Here is a 15,714-nt window from a genome sequence, read left to right as displayed (position 1 = left end):
CTTGAGGGCAGGGACCAGGTCTCATCTCTAAAGATGGTGCTCAGGGTGGTCAGCGTGTGGTTTTGTATGTGCTAGAGACTCAGCATATGTTTGGATATTTTCTCTAGAAAAGAATGAAGTTATAACACATCTTAAAATAACATTTTTGTATAAATGGCTTTAAAAGTGTTTTAAGTTACTTCTAGAACATGTTCCCAGCGTAAGATTCTTAGGTCAGAAGGTATATCTGTTTTATGGTGTAGGCTTCATATTTTCTAATTGCTGTATTCACTGAAGCTTCCTAGATCGTTTTGTAAATGTATCTGCTTCCCTGTTACTCTGGGGTGGGTTTGTGTGTGTGTGTGTGTGTGTTTTGTCTAATAGGTGTAAGAATTTACCTTGTCATTTTCATCTGTCAAAGCTAGACATGTGAAGTGCTGTCTCTGTGCCCAGTCCCTGCCTAGTGGCTGAGGTGGGTAGACAGGTGAAAAAGCGTGGCTCCTGCATATGAGGGACTTATGGTGTAACTGAGCAGGTTCCAGGCAAACTGAGATGTGAGGATGTTATGGACCCTCACAATGGCCCTTTCCTCCCCCCAGGGTTGGGGTCTCCTGGGCCCCCGGAACGAGCTATTTGATGCAGCCAAATATCGTGTGCTAGCCGATCGCTTTGGCTCTCCGGCTGATAGCTGGTGGCGTCCAGAACCCACCATGCCACCCACTTCCTGGAGGCAGCTGAATCCTGAGAGCATCCGGCCAGGGGGACCTGGGGGCCTCTCCCGCTCCTTGGGCCGGGAGGAAGAGGAGGATGAAGAAGAAGAGCTAGAAGAGGGGACCATTGATGTCACTGACTTCCTGTCCATGACCCAGCAGGACTCCCACACCCCACTCAGGGACTCGAGGTACAGCTGGAGGCAGAGGATGCAGGAGAAGCTGCTTGCATCTTTACATGGGGATGGGGGGATGTTCCCTGGGAGCCGTCTCTGAGAGGGGAAGGCCCTGCCCCACATCTCATCCTGCAGGTCCCATTATTTATTGGTATATCTGCCTATTCTTGGGGAGAGCCAGCTGTGGTCTTGTACTGTGTAGCTGGGCTTTTGCAAAACAGCAGCATGGACCCTCCCTCCAGCTCACACTCAGGTCCCTCAGAGGCCCAGCAACTGCTTTGCCAGCCCCCTGCCCCTTCCCTCTGCTTTCTTGTCTGTTGGGGGAACTGAGGGAGCATTAGCTATGCTGTGTGTCTGTGACAGGATCACAGACAAGCAAAGATGCCCAGCCTGCTGTCTCTTTTATGCTTCCTGGCTGCCTGCTGCAACAACGCAGCGTCCTAGCTCCTGGGTATCAGAGCCTGAGGTGGACTTGTCCCAGGAAGAAATAGAGCTTTTTCACCTAAGCTTTTGGTCCTCCCAGGGGGGGTTCCTTTGAAATGACAGACGACGACAGTGCTATTAGGGCTCTGACCCAGTTTCCGCTTCCTAAGAACCTTCTGGCCAAGGTGATTCAGATAGCGACATCGTCCTCCACAGCTAAGGTGAGTTGGGTCTCCTAGAAGTGTGTGGGTGGGGAGCTGGCTTGGTCATGTCTGGTTTTCCCCAAGACCAGCTGGAAGGGAAACTACAGGTGTGTGGAGGGGCTGAGGATACCTGTTCCCCCAGCCCACACCTAGGCCAGTTGGGGGAGCTCAGGGTCCTTGGAAGGTGAAGAGGGTGAAGCAGCAGGGACAGAATGGAAATCAAAACACAGGAGGACAGGGAGCGGGCTGGGGACTGTAGGAGTGGAAGACCCATATCTGTTCAAGGATGGTGGGCAGGAATGGAGGGGGTCGGGATGTGGGCAGCTGTCTTGCTGGGCTGTGAGTTCATCTTTGCTGCCAGGCTGAGGGGCTTTGGTTAGGCAGGGCTTCTCTCCAGGTGCAAGCCTTTTTGCTCCCCCAGGACGTACCTGGTTTTTAGCTCATGCTGACAGCTTCAGCCCACAGCTGCTACCACACCTGTTTGCCTTGAAGGTGCTGAGAGGACAGTGGGCTAAGAGGGGAGGTAGTGGCATTGCCCACCTGCTGTCTTCTGCTGTGAAGTTGTAGTAGAGCAAAAGCCAGCCCAGGACTGAGGAGCTGCAGTCCCATAGGGGCTTGCTTCTGCCTCTACAGGGCTACTTCTTGTGTGGCTGTTGTTTGGCACCTGCTGAGATGGGGGTTAATGCCATCTCTGGGTTCCTTGGCATTCTGAGAATGCCACAGATGTTTTCAATCCCAGCCATTTTATAGCTGTCTCTCTTGCCTTCTTTGTAGAACCTCATGCAGTTCCATACTGTGGGTACCAAGACCAAGCTGTCTACTCTCACCCTGCTCTGGCCTTGTCCCATGACCTTTGTTGCCAAAGGGCGCCGCAAAGCAGAGGCTGAGAATAAGGCAGCAGCCTTGGCCTGCAAGAAACTAAAGGTGAGTCCAGGAAGGTCCCTGGTATGATACGTTAGATCTAGTCTTGGAGCTCCCTGCTACCTTTGGCAAATTGATCCACTTTTCCAGGAAATGAAATCCACCACACCAGGCCCTGGCCTGGACACAAAAGTAACTGGTGCCAACCCTTGCTCGTGAGGCTGTGTGGCTGCTGTTTCCAGGACTTCCTCACGGTCCCTCTGGTGGTGCTTTGCCTGTGAGGTCAGCCTTTTCAGCACTGTTGGCCAGAACCTGGGTGAGGCCGGGAGGAGACTTGTTCATCACTCTGAATGGCATAAAGCTGGAGGAATGGTGCCCGTGTTGAGTGGCAGACTCTGTGTCTGGAAAAATCTTCATAACCTGGGCTTTGTGGCCAAAACTAATAATACGATGTTTATCTGGGATGAAGGTTGAAGAAGCACTCAACCCCAGGGTGAAAGCAATCTGGCCTACAGCTGACAGCTCCCTCAGAGAGGCTTGGCGGTCACCTGATTCCCCAGCGGTGGGAGTCAGCATTGTGGTGAGACTCTCTGAGAAGTTAGTAATCTCAACCCATGTCAGTAGAGGTTTAGTTTGCAGAACAAGAGAAGAGAGAGGCCCTGCTTTACTCTGAACAGTCAAGTATACCTTTGGTGTGTGTGGCTCTGGGAACTGCATTTTAGATACAGCTGATGGTGAGAGGTGACGAGAGCCTGGAGAGTAGACAAGGGCTGGGGACAGGTAAGTGGCGAGATACAAGAGGGAGTGGATGTGTTACCTGGGGCTCAAGAGGGCAGAGCTAGCGCTAATTGGGAGAACTTTGAGGAAGTTTGAGTTTTAGCTTGATAGACACAAGCACTGATGATCACAAGCCCCTCAGCATGGCAGAGGCCTATCTCAGGAAAGAGCGAGCATCTGGTGGCAGTGTTCAGAGAACAGCTGGCTGGCCACTTGTCAGAGAGACTGCAGGTACATTCTCACAGTCCTGCGAAAGGGTGGAAGCTTCTGCTGCAGCAAGGTGGCTGTGTCAGCACCTCCTGTGCTCCAGGGACTAACTTGAGGTCTGCCAGGAAGCCAGAGGAAGGGGAGGCTGGTCCCTGCAGCGGTCGACTTCTTGAAGGAGGGAATGTTTGATCTGGGTGTGTAGAGAGAGCGGAATCCAGACATTATAGGTGACGGGAACCCAAGAAGGGAAGAATGACTGGTTTTACACACCTGTCTGAGGTGTGTAAAAAAACAAAACATTGTTTTCTTGCCTTGTTTTCTCTCTGGTGAGGTGGCTTTGGGCACGTGGGGAAATAAGATGCAGTGTTTCCCTTCCAGTGGCTTATTTTATCAAGTTGCAGAAATGGATACTTAGAGGAATTCCGTGCATATGTGTATGGTGGGGTCACCGATAGAATGGTTGCCGGGATGGGCTTTGGTGAGGCAGTGAAGGCAGAGGGAGCCTGTGAGGCATATTCTGGGGTCGTTAAGGGCCTGGCCCACCTATCTTAGAGGTCCATGCTGGGAATTCGTGGAGATCAGATTAGGCTGTTGTGGGGGCTGCAGCTGCTCAGGGAGCGGTTTCTCAGGTACACCCCCCACCCCCGACCCCCCAGGCAGGTATGGTGCTGTTCTACTTGAACATGTCAGGTCTTGCTTTTCTTTAATTAAACTACTTAATTTTTTTTTTTTTTTGGTGGAGATTTACATTTTCCTGGTTCCTAATTTCTCCCTCATGTGCCATGTCAGTCAAAAACCAAAATCTCTTAGAACAGAGCTTGCCCTGCAGGACTTCTCTCTGGAGCTCCTGAGCCTGTCTGGGCCAGTTCTGGGGAAGCGGAGCTATAGACTGAGCTGTACGTGTTCCCTCTGCAGAGCCTGGGCCTGGTGGACCGGAACAACGAGCCGCTTACCCACGCCATGTATAACCTGGCCTCCTTGCGCGAACTGGGTGAGACCCAGCGCCGGCCATGTACCATCCAGGTGCCCGAGCCCATCCTCCGCAAGATAGAGACCTTCCTGAACCATGTAAGAGAATCCCCCCACCTGCTTCCCTCTTCTCCAGACTGAAAGCCTCCCCCTGTAACAGTCAGCAGTAACTCCCCTTTTTCCCCACTGAGGATGGAGCCTGGGTGCACCCTTGCCCTGAGCAGCCCAGTCTTGCCCGCAGAGGTCCCAGGGCAGTCATAGACTGAGTCCTGCCCAGCGGCTTGGCCCGTAGCACCTGGCCCAAGTGATCATGTGGCAGGGCTGGTTGTGAGTTAATGAGAAGGTTATTTCTCTTTCACTATTTTGCTTGCCTCTCCTGTCTTTTAGTACCCTGTGGACAGTTCGTGGATCTCCCCAGAGCTGCGGCTGCAGAGTGATGACATCTTGCCCTTGGGCAAGGACTCAGGGCCCTTGAGTGACCCTATCACAGGCAAGCCCTACATGCCCCTATCAGAAGCAGAGGAGGTGCGTCTGAGCCAGAGCCTGCTGGAGCTGTGGCGGCGGCGAGGGCCAGTCTGGCAGGAGGCCCCCCAGCTCCCTGTCGACCCACATCGGGACACCATCCTCAATGCCATTGAGCAGCACCCGGTGGTGGTCATCTCTGGGGACACAGGCTGTGGGAAGACCACACGGATCCCCCAGCTACTGCTGGAGCGCTATGTGACAGAGGGCCGCGGTGCCCGCTGCAATGTGATCATCACCCAGCCACGCCGCATCTCGGCTGTGTCCGTGGCACAGCGGGTCAGCCATGAACTGGGACCCTCCCTGCGCCGGAACGTGGGCTTCCAGGTGCGGTTGGAAAGCAAGCCCCCAGCCCGAGGCGGGGCTCTGCTTTTCTGCACTGTGGGGATCTTGCTGCGGAAGCTGCAAAGCAACCCTAGCCTGGAGGGCGTGAGCCACGTCATTGTGGACGAGGTACACGAGCGGGACGTGAACACAGACTTCCTGCTGATTCTGCTCAAGGGCCTGCAGCGGCTCAACCCAGCCCTGCGGCTGGTGCTCATGAGTGCCACAGGCGATAATGAGCGTTTCTCCCGCTACTTTGGTGGGTGCCCTGTCATCAAGGTGCCAGGCTTCATGTATCCTGTCAAGGAGCACTACCTGGAGGACATCCTGGCCAAGCTAGGCAAGCACCAGTATCCGCACCGGCACCGGCACCATGAGGTGAGGGGACGCGCCTGCCCCCTCCTGCCCAGGGCTCCTGGCCTTTCCTCCATGGATTCCCATCCTCCCTATCCTTGTGGCTTGGTGCCTTCCCCAAGCCTCAGTTTCCTTGATAGAAATGGGAACGATCAGGTTGGCTTGACAAGGGTGTGGTGAGGGTTGGAGGTGATGTGATGTGCTGAGTACCTCGGTCTCACTGAGTCATGGTGGCTGTGTCTTGTGCACGACCCTTTGCCCTGGGGCTGTGACTGTGGCCTCTCTTCCCCCACCCCAGTCTGAGGATGAATGCGCACTTGACTTGGACCTCGTGACTGATCTGGTTCTGCACATTGATGCCCGTGGGGAACCAGGTGGGTGCTTTCCCCTCTGCCCTGTGCCCACCCTGACTTCCATCTGCCGGGAGCGAGCAGCTCATGTCTGCAGGGCCCCTTTACAGGTGGGATCCTCTGCTTCCTGCCTGGCTGGCAGGAGATCAAAGGAGTGCAGCAACGCCTCCAGGAGGCCCTGGGCATGCACGAGAGCAAGTACCTAATCCTGCCAGGTGAGAGTATATGCAAGGGTGGTGGCCCCCCCAGACACCAGTCTTGCCCTCTGTTCAGGGGACTCACCCAACTGGGACTCAAGGGACCTGGGTTTCTGATCAGACTGCACTGCTTTTTGTTGGCTTTGCGAGCTTTACTGTGCATATTACTGATCTGGGCCTCATTTTCATCAAAATAGGGTCAAAATCTTTGCCCTGCCCTCATCACAGGGAGGTTTTGACAGGAGCAGTGCCCATAACCAGTGTGTTCTTGCTGCCCACCAGTACACTCCAACATCCCCATGATGGACCAGAAGGCCATATTCCAGCAGCCTCCAGTTGGGGTGCGCAAGATTGTCTTGGCCACCAATATTGCTGAGACCTCCATCACAGTCAACGACATTGTGCACGTGGTGGACAGCGGTCTGCACAAGGAGGAACGCTATGACCTGAAGACCAAGGTGGCACCCATCTCCTGGGCCCAGGCAGCCCCCGGGGAAGAGCTCCAAGTTCCGAGGTGGCCCCCAGCCCAGATGTGCCTTGGACCTGCCCTGTGTGTCTGGAGAAGGCCACACTTGTTGGGTCTCAGAGTCCCTGTTGGGGGAGGAGGGGTTGTTGAGGGGTTAAATGAGGTGAAGGCCAGGTGTGGGGAGCACTGAGGAAGGCCTGTGGCATCTGTGTTGCTACTCACCTGCCCCCTCCCCCAGGTGTCCTGCCTGGAGACTGTGTGGGTGTCACGAGCCAATGTGATCCAGCGCCGGGGCCGGGCGGGCCGCTGCCAGTCAGGCTTTGCCTACCACCTATTCCCACGGAGCCGGCTAGAGAAAATGGTCCCTTTCCAAGTGCCGGAGATCCTGCGCACGCCCCTCGAGAACCTGGTGCTGCAAGCCAAAATCCACATGCCTGAGAAGACGGTGAGGCAGGGGCGGGGCAGGGCAGGGCTGGCCTTGGGAATGGGCAGGCAGGATGCAGGCTCATGGGCTGTGGCTTGTTCTTGCTGTAGGCAGTGGAGTTCCTCTCCAAGGCTGTGGACAGTCCAAACATTAAGGCGGTAGATGAGGCTGTGATCTTGCTCCAAGAGATCGGTGAGTGGGGCAGGGCCAGGCCGGGTTGGGCTGTGGAGTGGCTCTCAAGGGCGGGACTGACAGCTGAGCTGTTGCAGGGGTGCTGGACCAGCGGGAGTACCTGACCACCCTAGGGCAGCGCCTGGCCCACATCTCCACTGACCCCCGGCTGGCCAAGGCCATAGTGCTGGCCGCCATCTTCCGTTGCCTGCACCCACTGCTAGTGGTCGTTTCCTGCCTCACCCGGGACCCCTTCAGCAGCAGCCTGCAGAACCGGGCGGAGGTGGACAAGGTCAGACCAGTCCCTTCCTGTGGCCCTCTCGCTCTCCCTTCCAGCCCTCCTCCACCCCTTGCCCTGTGACTCGGGTACCCTCCTCGCCCTCCCAGGTGAAGGCACTGTTGAGCCACGACAGCGGCAGTGACCACCTGGCCTTCGTGCGGGCTGTGGCCGGCTGGGAGGAGGTGCTGCGATGGCAGGACCGCAGTTCCCGTGAGAACTACCTAGAGGAAAACCTGCTCTACGCACCCAGCCTGCGCTTCATCCACGGTCAGCGGGGTCCCACCCCTAGTCTCTCAAGTCCTTCACCCCCTTCCCACTCGCACTGGACAGTGTGCATGATGAGCTTGTCATTGCCCAGCCTTGTGGCGGGGGGGCGCTGGGTTCACCCTGACTTTGTCTCCCCAGGACTCATCAAGCAGTTCTCAGAGAACATTTATGAGGCTTTCCTAGTGGGGAAGCCCTCGGACTGCACCCTGGCCTCTGCCCAGTGCAATGAGTACAGTGAAGAGGAGGAGCTGGTGAAGGGTGTGCTGATGGCGGGTCTCTACCCCAACCTCATCCAGGTGCTGCTTCGGGCAGGGGCGGTGACCGGGCCCCAGTCTCCTTTCCCATCCCCTGCTCCTTGCTCAGCCCATTCATCTTTTCCTTCATCCCTACAGGTGAGGCAGGGCAAGGTGACCCGGCAGGGCAAGTTCAAGCCCAACAGCGTCACATACAGGACCAAATCAGGCAACATCTTGCTGCACAAGTCGACCATTAACAGGTTGGGGGGCCATCAGGGTGGAGCAGGACAGCTGGGATGGTCCAGAAGGGTAGTTTCACCCAGCCCTATATTCCCTAGGGAGGCCACACGGCTACGGAGCCGATGGCTGACATATTTCATGGCTGTCAAGTCCAACGGCAGCGTCTTCGTCCGGGACTCCTCCCAGGTGCACCCACTAGCTGTGCTGCTACTGACCGACGGGGATGTCCACATCCGTGGTGGGTACCTGCAGACCTCCCACTCCACTCCTCAGGCTGGTCTGTCTCCTCAGGGGCCTGGCCTCACCTTGGGTTCCCATCTTTTCCATTCCCCCAGATGATGGGCGTCGGGCCACCATCTCACTGAGTGACAGTGACCTGTTAAGGCTGGAGGGTGACTCACGCACCGTGCGGCTGCTGAGGGAGCTGCGCCGGGCCCTGGGCCGCATGGTGGAGCGGAGCCTACGCAGCGAGCTGGCTGCACTACCCCCTGTTGTACAGCAGGAGCACGGGCAGCTGCTTGCACTGCTGGCCGAGCTGCTGCGTGGGCCCTGTGGCAGCTTTGACGTGCGCAAGACAGCTGATGACTGAGCCCCATGTCTGCTGGGGCTGTGTACAGAGTGCAAATGTTTATTTAAAATAAAGTTCTATTTATCCCTTGTGAGCATTGCTAGCCGATGGAGGCTCCTCTCTCAGGGCCTCAGCACCCCGGCCACAGTTCCCCAAACCAAGAGAAGACTGAAGGTGGAGAGGAGGGGCTGATGCTTGTGTTGCTGTGGAAGGGGCTGTGGGCTGAAGTCTTAAGGGATGGAGGAGCTTAGAACCATCAGTGCTGCTGACTGACTGGGCCAGGCCAGTCTTTGTCACAGCTGTTCCTATAGGTGCCCACACCATGCCTGTCACAACTGTCTCTGTCCTTGCAGGTTTGGACAGGAAGTACTGAGCACCCTCTTCCCCAGGTTCTCCTCCCTGGGGCAGTGGTCCACAGTGTGTCTGCTCATTCAGGCTGGCTGCCACCTAGCCCCAGGCACTATTGGGGAGAAGTTCCATAGGCAGCCAAGGCCCACTTGGACCTTAAGCCTCAAGGGGCCTTGGGTTGTGTGGCAGCCCTACTGTGAGCTGTGACTTTCCTTTGGTCATATCCACAAATTCACAGATGAGGGGCTGAGGTCAAGGCTGCACAGTGGGGGCCAGCCCTGGTGGCCTAGTGCTTAAGTTCGGTGTGCTCCACTTTGGCTGCCTGGGTTTGTTCCCAGGCAGGGACCTACACCAGTTGTCTGAGAGTGGCCATGTTGTGGTGGCAGATCACGTACAAAAAAGGAAGACTGGCAGCAGACGTTAGCTCAGGGCAAATCTTCCTCAGCAAAACCCCCCCAAAACAAAAAACTGCACACCAGTCCCTTGATGCAAGGGGATAAGCTAGGGGTGGGGTCACAGGTGCTGGAGGTAGACAAACCAGGACATACAGAAGACAGGGACTGCATGGTGGGACATCACAACCTTTATTTACTTTTGAAATCGTTACAACAGAACCACAGATTGACAAAGGTAATGGCTGAGCCAAAAGCAAATCAGGAAGTACAGAAATGTCCCACCCCCGAATGGCTGCAGAGGGACACGGCACACAGGGGCCACTGATCCTCACCTGTCAGAGCAGCCTTCTCAGCTTCTCTGGCTTGTGAGGCCCTTCAAGGGAACTGCAACCAGACCACCTCTCAGAACACTGACCACTCCAGCCCACCTAGAGAGCGCTCTACTTGGGTCGCCTCTCCCACCCTTACCCTTAGCCAAAGGACTGAAAGGACCCAAGCCTGTTGTCATCTTCAGCATCCTTGTGGCCCCAGGATCAACAAAGGGAGGGTGCAGGGACCCATAGGCCCTGCACTGTCACCTCTACCTTGTTTCCTCATGCTCCCCACCCCCCTACTTCCTTCTCCCAGCTTCATCTTGCTGACAAAACATGGATGCCCTGATATCCCTGGCATAGTTGAAGCGTTCTGTAGTCTCAGGCTCTGGGAGCACTTTTTCCACAAAACCCCTGCAATTTCTTGGTAGGTACTTGGGGAGCTGTGGATATGGTGTCAAACCTCCCCAGGAAAACACTACCTCAGAAATGGGGAGAACCTGCCCAGCCCAGATGCTGCTCCCCCTGCCTACAGGGAGATCTGATCTGAACCTATGTCAAGAGACCCTCCCTTCTCCAAGGGACACTAGGAATGGAGGGAGAGCGAAGGGCCACGTCTGCGGCAGCCTCCTCAGGGGCAAGTCTGCATGGCAGAAAATGCTCTTCCAGAAGGAAAGCCCTTGGAGACCCCGAGGCCATTCCACTACAAACTGTTATGTTTTAATCCTTTATTAGAAACCATGCAAACTTTAATACAAAAAAATACAAGTGCAATAAGAATCTTCGTGTCAATACAATTCCCGGGATTTCTCATCATTGCAGCCATCCGAAGACTGGGCCTGGCTGGGACACCCCGCTGCAGGCCAGCCTCACCTCACTTCTCTTCCCTCTTGTCTCCTCTCCAGTCAGGCCATAAGGGAAGCCTGTCTCATGCCTTTATTTTTAAATTTCCAGACCTGATTCCCCACTATCCACACGAATTCTGGACATCTCAGGCTCCCCACTAACTGAGGGCTTGAGTGTCCTAGGCCTGCAGGCCTGGAGGATTTTTACCTCCACAGCCCTTCCCTGTTTCTCCAGCCCTGACCTTGATCTCCTATTAGATCCCAGGAAATGAGACAGACAGAGATGCCAAAACCAGCCTCTTGGTTAGAAAAGCAGCATACACACAAAATGTCAGAACAACCAGTCCACACTCTGACCAGCCCCTAGTGTGCCCTAGTTGCTCACCAGGCACAGCCCCCGCACCTCACCTGCCCTGCCCACATCATCTCTAGGGCCCGAGCTGCCCAGCCCAGGGCAGCCCCCAATGCCTGACCTCCTGGCTGGAGGCTTAAGGATCTCCTCTCCCTGTTTCCTTTAACACCTACTGAGGACTTTCATTTAGACATGGCTTCAACCTGCAAAACTACTCCACCAGTTTTTAGGTTATTTAAAAAAAAAAAGATACAACAAGAAAAAGACAAGTGTGACAGCAGCTAGGCAGGTATGGGAAGCAGGGGGGACAGGCAGCACCGTCCCCTAGCTAACTTGGGGCAGGGCAGCAAGAGGCACCTGGCACCACCTGTGTGGTGGGCGGGACTGCAGGGTCAAAGGGAGAGGCAGTGGCTTAGCAGGCTCCAGGGGGCGCAGGTAGCGCCCAGCCATCATGTGGATATCCACTTCCACTCCTCCCTCCGGTGGACTCAGGAAGGAGGGAGGGTATGTCAGTTTCTCTTGGGTTTGGTCCAAAAAACCCAAACAAAGAGGAGGTTGGAATCAGGTTCCCCCCGCTCCCAGCTCCCACAAGGTCACGAGTTAGCCGTCCCCACCTCACTCCCCTCCCAACCTTCTCCATGGAGCAGTGGCGCAATGATGGGACAGGAGCAAAGGAAGGAGCTGGGCCTGGGCCTGGAGTGGAAGGAGGTCTGGGGGCAGGACTGCTGCTGCCCTGGGCAAGCGGGGCAGGAGGGGGAAAGGGGCCTAGAGGGCTGCCCAGCACCGAAGCGGTCATGGGTCTAGAGGGCAGCCTGGGAGAGGAAGCCAAGGGCCCGGGTGCCTGAACCAGGGCCACCAGGGAAGTGGGGGGGGCGGGAGACAATGTCGGCCCCGTGGTCGGTGCGGGCCCTGGCGTTTGCCCGGAACGTCAGCCTGTAGGTCTCAATCTGCAGTGACACGGGAGGAGGGAAAGGAGAGGGTAACAAGGGAGACAAGAAGGGGAACAAAGGGGACGGAAGACGAGACCAGAATGTCATCATTAGATGCCTGGAAAATAAAAGGTTGCTTCGTTAAAATTTAGGCCACACACTAGTCAAAAAACAAAGGAGTTTCAATTTGCAGCCAGTGGCAGGGCCCCTGGCTGGCCCTCAGGCCAAGCCCAGCCACTTACTTGTCTCCTGGATCTGGCTGTCCAAGGTCTGGGCCTCCCTTTGGTCACCACCCCCTGACAGGATGGTGTGGCCACTGAGGCCACTGGCTGAAGTGGGGGCGCCAGCTTCGGGCGCTGCCTCAGGGATGGCCAGCTCCTCCCCAGCCGGGGGGCCCGGACACGGAGGGGCCTCGCTGCCACCGCCCTCAGTCTACAATGAAACAGTGAGGGAGACAGTGCAGGGTCAGTTGGGGAGGGAGTGGGATGGGGTGAAGGCGGGTTTACACACAGCCCCCACTCCCGCCGCCCCGGCTCCCAGTGGATTAAGGTACAATCATGTGGCACCTAGACCAGGCACTCTCCACCCCTACCCCCGCCCGTGAGACCGACTCCTGGCTCGGAGGGCCTGATGCAGAGCAAGAACACAGGCTCTGGAGCAGGAGACTGCAGCCCCAGGCCCCGGGGGGCAGCCTGGCTAGTGACACACTCTGAGGACTCCTCTGTGAAATGCAAGGCTTCCTGAAGCCTCTCTGAGGTGACAGGTGCCAGGCTTCTCAACAAGGCTGAAACCAAATAAAAACAGCTATGACAGCAGATCATTAGCAACGAGCCTGAGGAACCATCTCAAGACAGTAGGTCTGGACTTGGCTGGGAAGCAGGGGTGCTGCAGACTGGTTAGGGAGCTCCGGAGCTTGAAGTCAGTTCCCCAGGGGTGCAGCCTGCCTCCTCTGACCCAGCGTGTCCCAGAGCACCCCCCACGCTGTGTGCTCCGAGAGGGTTCTCAGTAGCTCACGGGGCAGCCCTGCCTGCTCATCTATCTGTCCACGTACCCCGGGCACTGAGGCCTCTTCTGTGCTGGGCACCCTTCTGGGGCCTGGGGGCACAGGAGAGGGAGGAAGGTGTCCAAGGAGGTGTGATCCAGGCAGACTTTGGGGGCCTGGAGGGCTTCACGGGAGAAGGACATGTTGGGGACAGTGAACATCCTGTAAAGCAGAAGAGGGAAGGCCAGCAGGAGGCCACTGGTGACGCAGAATGCCTGTACCATGGAATGCCCAAAAGGTGAAAATGGAAGATTCCACATGGTTTTCAGTCAGAACAGTGAAAGAAACAGGCCTCTGTATTAGAAAAATAATTCCAGAAATAATAAAGAAAGGGAGATAATGTAAATAAAGAAAAGAACACAAGACTTGGGGTCAGAAAGGCCTAGCTGAGCCCTGGTCTACCGACACTTGCTGCGTGGCCGCGGGCAAGTGACTCCGCCCAAATTAGCACCCCAGGAGACAAATTCCAGAGTGCTCCTCATAAGGTGTTGGGCACAAACTGAGAGCCTGTGACAGAGCAGGACCACAAAATGTTCACCGAAGCCAGTGAGGGTTTGGATCAGAGCACTGAGGGAGGACAGGACAAAGGATGGGCTGGGAGGGCCCAGCGCGGGGCAGTCACGTCGGAGGGAAGGCCCAGAGCAGCGGTTCCTGCCCTCCTCCCTCGCTCACCTTTCCCCGAGCAGCTGCAGCTATCCTCCTCACGCTCAGAAGATGCCGCCCCATGAGTCCCCTCTACCCGCCAACAACACGGAACAAAGAATAGACAGTATCTTGGCACACAAAGGGTCTCACAGTACTGTGGAAGGAGGGTGGGAGGGAAGAAGAGAGGGAGGGAAGGGAGAGGCCCAGCCAGACCCGAGGATGGGAAGCCCAGCCACTCAAGCGCTCTCCCAGAGCCCTGGGCGGTCCCTCCAGAGGCAGGTGGATGCCAGGCCTGACGTCACTGGCAGTGGAAAATGTGCTCTCCTTCTCCCAGGCCTGGAATGGAGCCTGACATGGAGTGCGTACACATACTCCCCTCTTTCTTGAGGAAGCTGGGGGGGAACTGTGCCGTGCAGACCACCCCGTCATGGTAATCTGTGCCTCAGGCCACAGTCCCTCTGAAAATGGCTGAGACGGGCACAGAAAGTAAGGAAGGTCATGGCTCTTAGGAGAAGGTTCTGTCTCCAGCCGGACAGGTGAGAGGTGGCTGGCCGGGGGCCTCTTCACTTCTCCTGCCTGCTCAGGGCTGATGATGGACGATGGGAAAACAGCAATGGTGTGGGGGAAACACGACGCCTGAAGAGACTGAGGGGCGGTGACAAGCGCACATCTACTGGGAACCCAGACTCCAGCCGCACAGCCCCACCCCTCCCCAGCTGTGTCCCCTTGGTGGCCCATTCACTACCTTCACGGCACCTCCTGCAGGCAGGTGGCCCACATTATCAAGGGATCCCACCTTCGCCTGGGCCTTCTCCTTGAAGTTCAACTTCTGACTTTCAATCTTGACATCTCCTCCCCCTGGAACCACAAAGAAACTGGTCACTAATGGGGAGCAGAGAAACACCCCTGCAGGCAAAGCCAGGAGGCTGGGACAGAAGACTGGCTATGCGCCAACACAAAAATGGGGAAAACGTGACCAGCTCCCATTTGGTGGCTCTGAGGACAAAGAGGTACAGTGAACACACTTTGTCAAACAACGGTTCTCTTCTCAAAGTCAGGTTGACAATCTCTCCCCCGAGTCGGCAGGAGTCCCTCCACAGACAAGAGTCATCCTCACCGCCACCCCAGCCCGCAGCCTGTGCAGCTGTGATCAGACTTGGGCAGGCCCAGGTGAGCCTCCAGGGCAAGCCTCCAAAGCTGCCAACATGCACTCGGGCTTTGGTTTTCTCAGCAGCGTGCGACTCCCTCTAAGCCCGGTCTCCTCCCATGAACACCCTGTCCATCGGGGCTGTGATCCTTGTTTTACAGCTGCTAGAACTGATGCTGGAAGAGAAGTGACTTGCCTGAAGTCACCACCAACCTAGTGATGGATAGAGACAGGACAGAAGTGTGCTGTCTGAGCTGTTTAACTGAATCACCCTGTAGTGAAAAGATGGCAGGCAGGAGGCAGCAGCAGCCCTGACTGTGAGCTGAGCCAGGGCAGACATGGACTGGGCCAGCCACGCACTCAGGCCCATGGGCAGGGGTGTGGAGGAAAGGCAGCTCATACACAGGGCAAAGTTCAGAGCTCACAGGCAAGAGTGTGGCCGTGGGATCAAGGACCAGCCGGCCACACCTGGCCACCAGCCCCTCATGAGGCCCAGGCGCTTGGCTTCCCTGTGAGCCCTTCTCTCACGCTTCTATCTCCTCTCAGCTTACATCACAAACCTCAAAGCCCAGCTTCCTGCCAAATTCTGCAGGTGTCCTACACACTAGAGTTCTGGCCTCCTTGCTAAAACTGGACTTCAAATCACCGGGTCTCCCTACGGAAGGAGGTATCTCACAAGAGTGGATTTTCCAGATAAAAGCGGGAAAATGAAGGCTAGTTAGGGCTAAACTGTTTTGATCCTTTTAAAGGGAACACATTCTGAAAGGGATGACGCCTTTTGCTGTGAAGCAAAGGAGTTTGCTTAGCCTTCATCTTGCGTGGCCCCTGAGGACTGAGACACCAGTGTCCCTGTTGCTGCAGAGCTGGTTCCCCACCCCAGATCTGCCAGAGACCTGGAACCGCGACACACGAGGCTGTCAGGGTGATTGCTGAGGCAAGAGCGCAGGCTCTGCCCAGAGGCCTCTGGGGAGCACCGGGCCAACTGCACTGTGGAAG

At 56.3% G+C, this 15,714-nt stretch overlaps 2 protein-coding genes across 65 annotated transcripts in view; one reads left to right on the top strand and one right to left on the bottom strand.

Moving 5' to 3' along the window:
- The window catches only part of DHX30 (DExH-box helicase 30), a 31,487-nt gene extending 22,697 nt beyond the window's left edge, over positions 1-8,790 (top strand). For all 15 annotated transcript variants that reach the window (XM_070492538.1, XM_044754384.2, XM_014859113.3 and 12 more), the window contains 16 exons: positions 579-880; positions 1,389-1,509; positions 2,266-2,415; positions 4,252-4,404; positions 4,693-5,529; positions 5,804-5,879; positions 5,966-6,070; positions 6,335-6,510; positions 6,757-6,963; positions 7,053-7,134; positions 7,212-7,405; positions 7,501-7,660; positions 7,799-7,956; positions 8,053-8,156; positions 8,235-8,374; positions 8,472-8,790. In XM_070492538.1, the coding sequence (XP_070348639.1) occupies positions 579-880; positions 1,389-1,509; positions 2,266-2,415; positions 4,252-4,404; positions 4,693-5,529; positions 5,804-5,879; positions 5,966-6,070; positions 6,335-6,510; positions 6,757-6,963; positions 7,053-7,134; positions 7,212-7,405; positions 7,501-7,660; positions 7,799-7,956; positions 8,053-8,156; positions 8,235-8,374; positions 8,472-8,725 (3,219 nt within the window). In that variant the 3' untranslated portion in view covers positions 8,726-8,790. The remainder of the gene's footprint in view (positions 1-578; positions 881-1,388; positions 1,510-2,265; positions 2,416-4,251; positions 4,405-4,692; positions 5,530-5,803; positions 5,880-5,965; positions 6,071-6,334; positions 6,511-6,756; positions 6,964-7,052; positions 7,135-7,211; positions 7,406-7,500; positions 7,661-7,798; positions 7,957-8,052; positions 8,157-8,234; positions 8,375-8,471) is intronic.
- An 823-nt stretch (positions 8,791-9,613) lies between these two features.
- MAP4 (microtubule associated protein 4) overlaps positions 9,614-15,714 on the bottom strand; it is a 186,364-nt gene continuing 180,263 nt past the window's right edge. For 30 of the 50 annotated variants that reach the window (XM_070492486.1, XM_070492496.1, XM_070492500.1 and 27 more), the window contains 3 exons: positions 14,317-14,429; positions 12,127-12,316; positions 9,614-12,002 (listed from right to left, as the gene is read on the bottom strand). In XM_070492486.1, the coding sequence (XP_070348587.1) occupies positions 11,995-12,002; positions 12,127-12,316; positions 14,317-14,429 (311 nt within the window). In that variant the 3' untranslated portion in view covers positions 9,614-11,994. The remainder of the gene's footprint in view (positions 12,003-12,126; positions 12,317-14,316; positions 14,430-15,714) is intronic. The other 20 variants (XM_070492492.1, XM_070492497.1, XM_070492503.1 and 17 more) reach the window with 2 other exon arrangements.

The sequence above is a fragment of the Equus asinus genome, chromosome 21 (assembly GCF_041296235.1).
Source record: "Equus asinus isolate D_3611 breed Donkey chromosome 21, EquAss-T2T_v2, whole genome shotgun sequence".
Taxonomy (NCBI): Eukaryota; Metazoa; Chordata; class Mammalia; order Perissodactyla; family Equidae; genus Equus; species Equus asinus.
This window is presented reverse-complemented; position numbering and strand designations above follow the sequence as displayed.